The sequence below is a fragment of the Rhea americana genome, unplaced genomic scaffold, assembly GCF_003343005.1.
Source record: "Rhea americana isolate MKP2758 unplaced genomic scaffold, rheAme1 scaffold_298, whole genome shotgun sequence".
Taxonomy (NCBI): Eukaryota; Metazoa; Chordata; class Aves; order Rheiformes; family Rheidae; genus Rhea; species Rhea americana.
In genome coordinates this window covers 620,989-635,085 of record NW_028186421.1, presented here as the reverse complement: position 1 = coordinate 635,085, position 14,097 = coordinate 620,989, and the positions used below count along the sequence as shown (strand labels likewise).

The following is a 14,097-nucleotide window of genomic DNA, read 5'->3' as shown; positions in this document are numbered from 1 at the left end:
TAGTGATCAATTAAAAAATTTTAACTATCTGTGTAACACAACGCAATTTTTCCGCCTCTRGTACTCAAAGGCTTTTGAGTACATTAGTGAGAAAAATATAACAGTATCTGAAAAAGGGTGAGCTGTCTCAAATAAACCTCCAAGCTGAGCAATAAAGGACAAAACTCCTGTTTAATCCACTGACACACTCTGCTTAGCCAATGCTGCTTTCATGAATTAAACATTTGCCCTCGGGCATATAGCACTGGCTAGCTGTGTGGGACATTGTGATGGAGTATTAGGTGTACTGCAATGTCCAGACAAATAAGTACCTGGAAAGAGAACCATGATACCCACCCATTCAACCTTTTCTCCTGTCTTGGCAACCCACCGCAGTCAGCACTTTAATACAATGTTAATTTTTACCTTGCACAATACTCTGTATGTTAATCAAGCTGCCTAGATTTAAAAAACCCCAAACTCTGGAGTGTGAAAAAAAAATGACTACCAAAATAACCCTTAGGAATTAAACAACTGATAGGCCATAGACAGTAGTGAGAGGATTTTATCTGCATGCTAGAACAGAGAATAAGCGTTGCACTGAGAGATAGTGGAGAGAGCTTGACAGCAGATAATGTAAACTGCTGGTTTTGATGGATTGGTGCTGCTCAGCACAGCTGCCTGCTGACACGTGGATTGTTATGAGCTGTAGTAACTGAGCTGTCTCACTAGGGAAATCATTAAGGATGACCAGCATGAGAGACTAAGTAGACATTTCATCTCAAGAGCTTTTTTGGAATACGGAAGTCCTTCTGTGTTAATGCTGGGAGAAGAGCAGAGTCAGAAAAATGTTTTCTAAGTCAAATATATTTACTGCTTTGAGGAGGCTTGTTTGAAGAAAAGTAGTGTGACTCCTCTATCAGAAAGTTAGGAATAACTCTTAGCCTTTGAACTTGCTAAAGATCTGAATCAAGCGTCAGCTCAGCATAACTGTTACTGAGATGTGGCATTTTAGGAGTTATCGCAGCTCCAAGGCACARTGGCACATAGCTATTTTCTGCTACATCGTTGTTATTCACCTGCTATTTATTAACTTAAACTATTTCGTAGGGAGGATTTTAGTCTTGAATCCAGATAAGAAACCAAAATATTCACTCACTAGTTCAGAGAATAATTGAATCTCTCCATAGTGCCTTAAAGTGAATTTGAAAACATCTGAGAAATGCATTCCTGAGGCTGTATAAGAAAGATGATGCATCTGCTCACAAGATTTTTTTAAAAAAGCCAAATTTTCTTTTTCTTTGCACACAGCAGCAATTTGCTCTTCTATTCTCTTTGCACAATGAACATAACTGAGTGATTCATCTCCTTGCTGAAATGACAGGAGTACCTCAATCTGCAAAAGCACATGACAAAAAGAAGGTAATTTTTGCTTCCTGAACCATAAAAATCCCACATCCTAGCTGTCCTCTCTGAGAAGATTCTCTCTGCTAGCACCTGGAATAATGCAAGTCATATCTCCACTCTAGCTCCCAGAAGTTTACATTTTCTACATTCCTGTGTACTGCTTGTTATAATGCAACAGGAAAGAAAAATAACATCTACTTAATCAAAGCCACCGAAGAGAATGAGCTATTTCTCTCTCTCCTTTTCAGTGCCTTGTTCTGCAAACGCTGCTCTCTGAGTCMTGCTTCATAGGCTCTCCAAATACTTGAAACTCATGCTGACCTTCACTCGTTGTGTAATTTCAGATACAGTTCACTGGTTAAACACATGGGCAAAAAATACAGGAATTAGTGCAATTCCCATTTCTTTTCCTCCATTTTCCTTCAAAGAAACAATTTGTTTGTTATCATATGCACTCTCCAGATAGAAATAGTCTGGTACAAAAAAAGAAATAGAGCATTTACTGTTTATGTATGGTGACAGTGACACCAAGTCACTGGTAACAGTGACACTAAGAAGGCTTTTCTTCTCAAGATCTTATGCTTTCTGTAGACTAGAGAAAGTAAAGGCTGTAAATTCTCATTTAGCAGATGAAGAACTGAGGCACTACCTAAATTTAAGCACTCACCGGGGACATCCATCATCAGTGGAGAATGTGCTTTCTGGTGGCCTGGACTGCTCTTTGGAGGCCTCTTTTGCCTGTGCTGTGTCCATTGACTGTAGAGGGAGCTTAGAGCAGCTACACTSTGGATTACAGTTACATGCTTAAAGTTAATTTGACTGAACCTAGATCTGTGCTCAGGTTCACATAGGAGATCACTGAGCAGAACTGAAAAAGGCACTGGGCTTTTCGGAGGAGCAGTATGGCCAAGAAGTACCAGACCTGAGTGTTTTCCCTTCCTCCATTTTGTTCACAACTGAGGAATGGAAGACACCACAGGAAAAAGGTACATTTTCATGTGTTCCCAATGGAAAAGAATTTGCAGTAGAAATATTAAACAAAAAAAAAAAAATAAATAAAGCAGAAACCGGAGGAAGAAGCCCAACAAAGAACTGGCAAGTGATACTACAGCTACCTGTGCCATCTCAAGTCATATCACAGGGAAAAATGAGTTGGTCTAGAAGGGGAAGGATGAAGGAAAAGGCCTTTGGTACACCTCAAGGGTGGAGGGGAGCCTCAAGAGAATTCACAAAGCAAATAAAACCATAGAGATAAGTAAAAAATACAGAAACAAAAAAGGGTGGAACTATTGTATTACTCATACATAGTAGTTGTTCCTACATTAGAGAGAAAATAACAATCCACTAGCTTCCTTATCTACCCATATTTTCCATTTATGCTCCTCTGGACTGCAATTCCTAAGCCATTCTCACTCATATATGTCCTTATATATCCTTAGGCACTTTGTCACCTCACTCTGTTCTTGTGTCACTGTGCAAGGCGASCCACAGAATGAGATGAACACAAATCACATCCAGGTGCTGGAACCAAGCAGTTTTCAGCTTATTAACATACTAGGAAGAAAAGGAAACACCATCCAATCTTTTTGTTTTGTTGGYTGCCCCATATTAGCACAGAAGAGCAATCCCCTATCTCACATACCACTCAGAGACCTTTATTATCTCTTGGCTTCAAAGTAGCACTCTCCCTCATCTGTTTTTAAGTCACTTTGAACTTGGCAGGGTATGACTAATGCCCTCATTAAACTTAAATCTCCCTCCCRGTTCACTTTGCTGCTTCAGTCGTGTTTGCATAACTCGGGCTAACTGGCAACCTCTTCCTCCATCGCACCCCAAAAAAAACAAAAAAAGCAGAAGCAAACAACAGATACTTGTATAGGAATAGAGGAAAAACAGAGGAAATAGAGGAAAAGAGGTGTCACTGTGCTCTGATGGTCTGCTAACTGCACCTTATGCAGAGAGCTCTGCCGTCTCCTCTGCCAGGTGAAGCACTGATCCCCTTTAATGAATAAAAGCCTAGTATCCATATCCAGCCTATAAAAGTAATGGGAGTTGTGCCTATAACTTCAGGTAGCTTATGGAGCTGAATACTCCACAAAGCATTTAGAGAAGTTTCACTGGCATTAGGTTTGAAATCAAAGCTTGAATTTCAGATCTTTTCAGAATTTAGTCCTTAATGTGGGGACTTTTTTGCCTAGTACTGCTGTTTTGTATGGGCCATGCTTCTGCCAGGCAATCTGACTTCCTACTCCTGTGTGATATCRCAGAAGACTCTCTTATTTTACAATAGATTTTCCATTTCAATAACCCACCAAAGTGGATTTAAAAAATTTAAACAAAAAGACATAACCATATTTTYCTATACTTCAGAACCAGAAAAAAAAAGAACATCTACTGGACAAAGATGCTTTGTAGCCAAATGATATCTTCAGTTATGCTCAACAAAATGAGGACGTGTTTCCTTTTAACTGATTCAGTACAAAAAAAACTGTACAAAGCAGTGCTGATTCTGTTTTCAAAAGAGTCTCTGTTCCTGCCAATTTGAGTTCTCTGTGAATGACAGTTTATCAAGGAGAGAAGGGCTAGATTTTGGGCTAGAGCCACTGTGCTTTATCCGACTTGTACCAATCACACATGCCTTTGTACTGAATGAAGTGCAATCTGACGTAAAAGGTCAGGATTTCACGTTCCTGCTCCTGTGGGGCCAATGTGGGACATGGAAAGCTCTTCATGGTCATACGCTGATTGAGCGGCAATCTGAATTTCCATGAGATCAACAAAAGCTCACAAACTGATAGCAATGGAAGCTTTTAAGAGGGCAGACTCTAATGAAGTAATTAAACAGCTAGGTGAGGAGCACCTGAGCGCACACAGAATGACAGCCAGCAAATCCGAATTCCTGGRCACAGACCTTCCTCTCTGCTGAGTTTTATAACTGAGTATGGGCAATCTATTACAGACATAGGCAGTCCATCTTATGAGCTGGAACAAGCTGTGGTAACCTACTCTGTAGTTCAGATGGAAAAGAGTGTCATAGTAACAGCCATCTACATACAGGGCTGTTCCTTCAGTGCTACCAAGAAGTCACATCACCAAAAAGAAAAATACACTGACAGGATGCTGCATGCACCACTCTCAACAAAAGATCTTTCACATATAAGTGGGAACATGGCAGAATGCATAAATGCAGTTGTGAAGCCTTCTGCAGTGGTGGAGTAAAGGGAGCTATATCATAATTATTTAGTTTTAAATTTAAGCCTTAGCTTGTCAATGAATAAATACAGAATATGACCATGTAACGAACAGCCTGAAACCAACTGCAGCCTAGGTTGCACAGGGAACTTCCTCTTTCGCAAGCATTTTGCCAGATTCACTAAGGAAACTTTTGAAATTTCCATTGTTACTTACTGCAACACTGTCATAGTTACACGAGTTGTGATCTTCAATGTCAAAATCCGTGAAGTTCAGTAGGACTCTGTGGCTGTAGTCAACTTGGATTACCCAAGAACAGTCTGTATTGTTATTATAAGGCTCAGGATAGTTTGGAGAATGGATTTCACCACTGGTAGCTTGGAAAATACCACCACAGCCTGAAAAGGATATGATCAGTTTTAACCATAATAGCTCATTTATCCTTAATAAGATTTTACCTTTATTTTTAAACTGAAGGAACATCACTTCCATCTTTGTATTGTCTACATTAAACCTGTGTAAAACAAGTGCTCCATTTGTTTAAGTGTCYTGTTCATAACCAAAATCAATGTCAAATGACTAGCAGGAAAGTATAATATTATCATAATTGGTGAATATGCAACAACAAKGCTTACGAATTTCTTTCTAGCCCCAGGTTTGTAGTAAATGACTACAGGCTGAAGTATTAGCACTAGTATTTCTCTATCCAACATATTATAAAAACAATTAAAAGTATATTTCATATGAATGCCCCAGACCCTTTACACCTAGGTGACTGGCTAACTTACCGTACTGAGAAAGCAATTAGACCCAGCTGAGCATAGGAGTGAGGAAAAAGATTTTGGAAAATATGAAGACAGCTGGGAGCTCCATTTGCTCATGAGCAATACAGCAATTACAAGCCTCAAGATTTTACTATACTTGAGGGCTTCCTGAGGACTCCAGTTCACTTGTGGCTATTTCTGACCAGAACAGCTCCAGTGCTCATGAACATCTGAATAGCCCAGAATGATGGATCCAGGGAGGGTAGCGCCAGGGCTTTCAAAAAGACTAACACAAACAAACAGACTTTTATGTGATGCAAAGGGATGAAGTGGGGTGAGAGAAAGACACAGGAACTGCTGGAGATGGAGGTAGTCTGCTGGAAGGATAAAAATACACTGCTATTGGGCTCTGGTGAGAGGGTATTTTAGAGGCGAGAGAGGGAAYTGAAGTACAACAGGCAAGATGCTATAAAGGGATGAGAAAGCTTCAGGGGGTCTAAGTAGTTTGGAAAAAATAAGCCACCAAATCTCGGAAGGGGATTAATTCAAAGGACTATTGTAAACTGTCTTTTTATTCAAAGAAATCTTGTGCCTTTCTCATAAAACTTGTGAGAATGGAGAAGCTTGAACCCTGACAGACCAAAGAATCAGTGTACTTAATCAAGTGAAACTGCAAGAATTAAAATCTGCCTCTTCTCATTTTTCATTACTGGTAATTAGCCTTTTCATAAGAACTCCCATGTAGAAACATGTGGTTGGGTCCTTTAAACATTTCTCTTCTTTCACTGATTACCAGTAAGGCTTTGAACAAATAATCACATGGGGATGGGTGAACCTTGTGAAGTTCAAGGATTTACTAATCACTCCAAATATTTTTGGAGTTCACTGAGTTCTCCAAGCTAAGCCATGTTCTCAGATATTTTTCACTTTATAATTTAAARCCAGAAGTATCATTTAGTTAATAAAAGGCTGTATATATGTGTGCATGGGGGAAATCACTGGCATRCAAAAGTTCTTTTCTGATTACAGGAATGTCTTGATTCATTATGTATAGAAGAAACACGTAGACTGTAACAATACATATAAACAGGCTTAAATATAAGCCAGTGAGATGATTTCTTTCTCATTGTTTTCCTCTGTGCATTTTTCAGCATTTCTCTTAGTGGAACCAAATCCAGTAACATTCCTAATTCTCCTTAGCTTTCTATCTTATACCACTTGACTACTTAACATGTTTGCATGGCCGATCCTCAGTTCTTCTCAGACTTCCTGGATTTATCATGGCATTAATTGGCACACTCACCACCCGGGTTTTCTTGCCAGGAGGCATTGAAACCCCTCCCAGTCACTGCTGCATCTGTCTTGAAACGGACAACAACTGTATTGCCCGTGGTGGAGACTCGCAGTGGGTTCTGCACTGATCTTGAAACACACAGCTGGGCTAGCCTAGGAGAGAGAAAATCAGGTCCGCCATAGACCTACAAAAAGAAGAACATCGTCAGTCAGAGGTTTTCAAAGACACCATCTRCCATAGTAGAATACATCAGAGCTGTTTAGACAGGAGAAAAATATCTCATGTAAATATTGAAAGTGTTTGCACATTTTTTAAATGTAAGGTAGCTAGTAAAGTTATTTTCTCTGCAGGTTTGCTTGCTGTCTAAAACACCTGGAACAAGTATGCAATTCTAGACGATTTCAAAACAGCCTTGCACTAAACAAGAATTTTCTGCTTTGGAGACTTTGCCATGTTCTTCTTCCTCGATCCCTCCAGGGTTAGCACCTTGTTTACATGAGGATATAAAATGTGTGCTTGTGCAAACAAACAGTATCTCTGCGTATCAACTTGTGTTGTTATTTTGTATTTTGTTTAAAAGCACAGTTAAGATTGATTTTTCTTTTTAATTGGAGCCAGATTTGACCATTCTCTCTGATAAAATAAAACATTTTGCAATTCTTGTGACTTCARTGGCAAAATCAGGATCCAAATTTTGGCCAAGGAACTAAATGATATTCTAGTAACATCCTACAGAAACAAGGGTATATAACATATTATTTGCCACAGAAAATRAGTTTTGGCTTTTCAGAGTTAGTATTTCTTTTCAGAAGAGTRTTCCTCAGATAGCTACAAGACAGAAAAACACCAATCTCTTAAGCATTGTCGACAATGTTGAATATTTTGAAATATTAAACCTATTCAAAYGAATTAGATTGTTTGCCTGGAGACTTATAATTCTGTTTCTTGTTTTCCAAAAGGGATGTGGGATAATAGTTTGCACCCTTTTTAAACTGGTAAACCTGGCTCATCTTCATTAGTCTGGCCTCTTACAGCCAAAGGAGACACACACGCTTAGGACAGTTTTCGAAACCAGGCATGATTTTGGTGCCTAGTTCCTCAAAGATCAACTTTTCTTGGCTTCTTGTGTGTTAATGAAATGCTGCCTGATGTTTTGGTCTCCTGCCTCCCGTCGGGATCTCCCTGGTTAGACAGTAGCTCCAAAAGTCAGCTTGACAGTAACCTCAAATGGGAATACTGTTGCTTGGGGCACTGAATGAAGTGTGGTGTTGGCCTTCAGCAACTGAAGCAGTAGCTCTATCAGTATCAGCTATTCTCACCTGTATCAGTATACACTGTATATACATTCTGAAGCTGAACTAGAGGATGACAAGTTATAACAACAAAACCAGGGACTAGAAAAATGGGGCAACAATTCTCATCAAGATTTTCCACTAATAGCATCCCCGATTTGTTCCTGTATTTTACGAATCTGGTAAACATCAAAAGGTTAAAAAAAAAAAAAAGGCAAACTACACATCTTCCTCAGAAAGTAGCACTACCATAACAGCCAGTCTGCTCTATGGCCCTTTTACCTCCGATCTATGTGAGATGAGAGCAAACAAAATATTTTAATAGGCTCTGCCTGACACTTGCTGAACACAGAAGTTTGAGTTCAGTCCAAGCTAAATATCTGAGCAAGTCTTATAAAGAGCTGAACTCGTTCCACCACCTCCAGAGATAAGTGTAGTGCATTGCTAAGTGCATTGCTACATAATCTGATTGACTGTGCACTCACTTAATGCTCACAGTGCCTGACCCTGCTTTGTCATTAGAGGTACAGGCAAAAGAGCTTTTTTTAAAAAAATGGAAAAAAATATTCAGTGGTTCCAGAGTAATGTGGCACYTCAGAAGCTGAAGCTCCTGTCCCCAGAAGCAATAAGAAATTAATTGTTCTACAAGCAAGATGCTCAGTAAGATGTTCAGAGGATTCCCTTTTGTTTTAGTGGCTGATTTTGCATGCTTAATTATTTCTTTAATTTTGACCGAGACCAGCACTATTACTCTTTCTGCAGGGAGACTGCATGACTGGAATGCATAATGGTTCCTCTGCCAAATCGATCATCTCAAAGCATTCAGGAGAAGTCAGAAGAGATGAAATTGCAGCTCAAATTCTGACTGTAATAAAGCAGCCACAGTGCTGGGGAGAAGCATGTTTGTCCGCTGGAAGCTCAGCGTCTTCAGCAAATGCTTGGCTGGTTGCGAGGCCCAACAACAGCTGCATTTGTCAGAAGTCTGTTCAAAATGTGAATTTTAAAATGTGTTTGTGGTATATCTCCCTGAGTCAGACCGCAGCATGGGACCCAGTGGGAACACATGCTCTTAATCATCTAAACCTGCCCAACAAAGCTATGTGGCAACGGAAACAGCGGGAGTATTCAGCTCTGATATGCATCACGGACCGGCCTCTCGCATCGTCCCCCGTGCTGCCCGGGGCTATCTGCACACCACGGGCTGGGGAGCCAGCCCAGCTCTAACACAAGCCCTGCTGATTTCTGTACTATTACCGCAGGAATAAAAATTTGCTCCAAGCTCTAACTTGCAGTTAGAACTGGACTGTCAAAAGAAAGTTACAAATGGGGAAGAAATATTGGTAGGAAGCTGAGTTTTGTGGGTTTCCTTTACACTGCTAGCTGCTCAGCAATGGCCTTCTGCACAGTTTCAAAACCAAAGCTCTAGTCAAAGCCACGCTCTTTGCAGTTAGAAGTGTATTTTCTTTTTTTCTTCAGGCCAGTTCAACTAATCAGATGCTTTCACAAAGGCTGGAACAAAATAGGTCAGAGTGTTTCCATGACAAAAAACAATAAAATGTTACTTTTGGCTCCAAAGAGGAAAACCAATAGTTACCACATGAAAAAAAGGAGAGGGAAAGGAGAATGGATGGAAAGAATGAATTCCAGGGAGTGGTTCACAAAGAGTCACAGGATGTCCGAGCTRCAGAGAGATAAAAATACAAACAAAAACATTTAGTCTAATCTAAGCACCCGATCCAGAGATTAAATAATGTTGGATGGAATAGTGGGGATGCAGGACACTGACATAAAGCCCATGGTTTTAATCTGTTCTTACCATTTGCTTCTGCTCCGTTAGCTCCATTTATTGTTACCAGTCAGCATTCCAGAGTTATGAGCAACAGAAAGTTGTTTTCATGTGGTTGGTCCACCCTCATGACACAGATTTCTGGGAATAAAACTGATCTCTGTTCAGATATAACTGCCAGCAAAGAGAGAGCCCAACTTTGACAGAGAAACAAGAATTAACGTAGTATTTGATGTCTCTTTATATTTAAACAAGAAGACCAAAGCATCTGATAAAGATTTGGAAGGGCAACAGATGGACAAGGGTTTTTTCCTTTTCAGCTTACAGCTACATCTTGCTGTGGCAACACATATCTGCAGTTTACTAAAATCTGATCACTGTTAAAGAAGATAAATCATAACTTAACAAAGCTGGTATGGTCATTTTTCTCTATGCATATATTTTCATAGAAGCCATTTAAAAATATATATTTAACTCTTTCATTATGTCCAAACTGATGGCCTCTATTTCCATAAAACATTTATAGAAAACAATCCTAAAAATAACTTTAAAAAWTTGCTTCTGGATGTTTGTAAAAGGTGTGGAATCTGATGGGGAAGAGAGAAAGACTGCAACAGCATCTCAATAGGCATAACAGGGAGGATAAAAGGGGAACCTAGCGAACTCTTAGGGATGCAGAAGCCATGGAGAAAACTTCAAGATTCTGTACATAAAATTTTTACTTAAGACTCTTGGAAAGTCTTACTGAAACATATGACAAGTCCAGGACATTGACATAAAGATGATTGATAGTTTGCTTGAGAGGCATTGTCAAAGGAAAGGGAAGGGAGGTGCTTGCGGCATTTTATAAGAATGAATATGTTTGAGAAAGATGTGCAAGAGAGAAATATTCAAGAAAATGGTAAAGATAAAAAGGAAGYCAGCAGCAAAATTGGTGTGATGGGAAAGATCTGTTAGAAATTTCCTGAAACTCTCTGCCAGACTGAAGGAGGGGGTGTTTCTAAGCAACAGGTAAAAGCAACTAGGTGAGCAAACCTGGTGATTACTAAGAAATTTTTATTATAAGATAATATATTTTGGAAGAACAATAGGAAAGACACAGAAATTCATAGCAATGTTCTGAAAAAGGTTTCTTGTTTCAGAGAGTGGAGAGAGACTCAGAGATCATCAGACTCAGTCTCCTCAGTCTGGAGGAACAGCAGGGTGCAGAGCTACTTTAGTTCTGGTTTTGACTTCCTATTAAAACTAGAAAGTTATTTGGCTTGAAAGAAAACAGGAAGTGGTAGAACTCACTATTCTAAGATAAGGAAAAAGTGAAATCAAAGGAATAACTATGAGAAAAAGATTACTTCAATAACCCAAGGAAATGACAGACATGATACTTATGGGGAGGCAACATGAGGGTGAAAGGTGTTTGGGAAATCCAGCAATCATCTAAATTGTCTATGTCAAAGGCACACCAGGAACAACAACTTTTCCTAGCAATTTATCCAACATGTGTGTGTGTATGTGTGTGTGTGTGTTTGGTTTTCAGGTTGGACCTATGTAGGCAAGTACAGCAAATAAGATCACAAGGTACAGCAGCTCCTGAAAATAGCTAACCACATTCTTCCTTTCTCCTAAATCTGAATCATCTTTTGTTCTGTGTAGACTGTATCAATGATGCTGTGAATGTGCAATTTCTAATGAAAACAAAGAAATATATATACGGCAAATTACAAAAAGCGCTACGAAATTCTTGTGGTTTGGCAGGGAGAGTGGTACGCTACCAGACAGAACCTTTGATCTTGCAGTAAGACATGAACTGATCTTTCTCAATAGTTCAATCTATATTAGTTTATCTACCAACAGATCAGAGACAGGTGCTATAAGCTGGGTGAGCCAAGGTCAGGTGGTGAGTAACCAAGAGGTATACCAATCTCGAGGGCAAGGAAGGACAGTGGTCAATAGCCACACTGAGGGCAGGAAGGCAGGGAAGTTCAAATTGCAGAGTGGGCATCTGTGCTGATGAACAAGCATCAGCACAGAAAGAAAGATGGAAAGAAAGAAAGCACAGCAACTAGTTAGAAATGGTAAAGAAAGAAAACTGAAAAATTAAGGCAAATACCTTACTCATTGACACAAGCTGTAGGATCCTCTTAAGCAACTTCTTTAACCAATTTGTGTCATGCAGCCACTCATTAGGCTTTTAGGCTGCCCCACTCATTAAGCTTTTAGGCTGCCCCCCCCACAAGTCAAAAAGTTGTTAAGCAAATGTTTGCCAGCCATATGTATTCCTACTGGATCCTGATAGCTTCTGAGTGACCAGCTCTAGGTGTAGGCATCATCCTTGCATTGTTCGACCATAGCTGAATTGGACTTTGTAGCTGTTTAGTTGATTCCTTTGAACAGCAGAGGCATGACTGAAGCTTACAGGCAGATGAGCTTCAATGCAACCATTTAGGCCTAAACAGCAACGAGGCTGCAGCACAGCTGACAACATCAATATCCAGAGCAGCCAACACAGGTCACCTACACGCAGACATAGGTGTCAGCAGTGTGACACATGGGCACACTTGCCACTGCTACTGAAGGAGAGTTTATGGAGCAACTTCCTTACACCCAGATCCCACACAAGGCTCAAAGCTAGTAGGATACTAGTGTCCACATGATCAAGACTTCAGTTTCATTGCTCAGCTAGGAAAAAAAAAAAGCCAAAAGGCTAGAGTTAAGCCATGCATCTCTTCTACTTGTACAAATGCTTAACAACCATGAGTCTAGCCACTGGATATTTAAGAGTTGCTTTGCGATGTGGGGTAAGTTTCCCATCAGGAACATTGCTGTTGAGTGTGCACTAAGAACCCTAGGCTGCAGAAATCAAGGCCACAAAGTTAAGAAAGGGAGAAAAAAGTATGGGCACGTGCTGGATGGATAGCTATCTGGTTGTATGCCAGTCATACTTCTCATTTCTTGGGAGAACAGAARTCCCCAGCAGAGTGGTACAATCTCTCTTAATGAATCTTTTATTTTTAGTCCATTATGAGAACATTAAAAATTCCCGCAGGTAATAACAACAAAAGATCCAACAGCTCTAGCTCCATTAGTGATCTTGTATCTCTCTAGTGAGAGCCATCTAGAAAACCTATCCTTCCAAATAATTTATTTCTGAAACTACTTCCTAGTGCTTTTGCCTGGACTGGAAGTCTATTCAAATGTTAGCTGGGAAWTGGTCATACGGCTGCTTCCCATCATGAGCACCAAGATGGTTTATATAACAGGACCAGGCACTCTTCTAGGTCTCTTAAAGGTCAATAAACCCTTAGAGAAGTTCCTTTTCTCCTTGTCCAACCACTCTAATCTGCTTAGGACACTGCAACATTGCCTCTTCTTTTATCTTTTTTTCCAAGAACAAAGGTTCTTCAGTTTTTAGGATCCAGGGTTATAAGTTCCCTACTTCCTTGGAAGATCCTACACAAGGTCCCACCTTTGCCATCCATCCAGTGATACATTACCTTCCTTTAGCTTCAGGAAATTTTATCCCCATGATACAGTACCGTATACCCAGTTCTTTGGAAAGGGTGGACATTTTAAGACTTCAAGTTCTTTGGAATAGCTTTGTCTCATGTTATGAAGTGTGTAGTGCCAGCTTCATTATTGATTAAGGTGTACAAATACCAGAGTCATGAAATCAAAAATTAACAAGTACTGTAGTTTCTGCARCAACATCTGTGAAATGTAACTTTAACCATAGCAGAAATGGGAAATTGTAGTAGACCAGTTTTTGTTCTGCTCCTGCAGTTCTTGGGATAATCTGCTTCAGACAGAAATGCAGATAACTCATATATTTCTGAGGGCTAAATCTATCTCCAAAGGCCTACATCTTACCTCCAAAACATCGTAGTTGCAGTCTGGGTGATACTCAACGTCAAATTCCTGGATGGTGAGTTGAATGCTGCTACCGGGTGCTGTGCCAATGTACCAGATGCATTCCCTATTGCTTGGGTAATGGTTGGGGAAGCCAGGGCTGTGAAACGATCCTGAAGGGCCAGAGAGTTCTCCTCCACAACCTGACAACACAGCAAAGCAGCCTGTCAGTGAGCGACTCGGGAAAACCTCCCCGAYAGCCCTGGAACACAGACAGGTAACCAATTATGCTGTTTTTTGAGGGTCCTCTCTGTCAGAAGGAACCGAGGTCTAGCAGGGAGGARAGACCCAGAAACTGCAGGCTGGAGATGCTGGTTCTGGCCATGCAATAAGTACYGTTATGTCACACTTCTCACTGAACCTCAAAATCTACTTTGACAGCTGAAGAAAATGAGGCCCAGAGCTGCCATTTTTACATTTGCCTCTAACTTGGCTTGGCTGGCTCTAGAAAACTCAGTCAGATCCATCGTCAGCTGTTCC

General features: G+C 40.2%; 1 protein-coding gene across 1 annotated transcript in view; it reads right to left on the bottom strand.

Moving 5' to 3' along the window:
- The window catches only part of CUBN (cubilin), a 143,555-nt gene that overhangs the window by 67,366 nt on the left and 62,092 nt on the right, over positions 1-14,097 (bottom strand). Inside the window, exons 29-31 of the mRNA XM_085309431.1 lie at positions 13,579-13,760; positions 6,646-6,820; positions 4,795-4,976 (exon numbers count right to left, since the gene is read on the bottom strand). Coding sequence (XP_085165557.1) covers positions 4,795-4,976; positions 6,646-6,820; positions 13,579-13,760 — 539 coding nt within the window. The remainder of the gene's footprint in view (positions 1-4,794; positions 4,977-6,645; positions 6,821-13,578; positions 13,761-14,097) is intronic.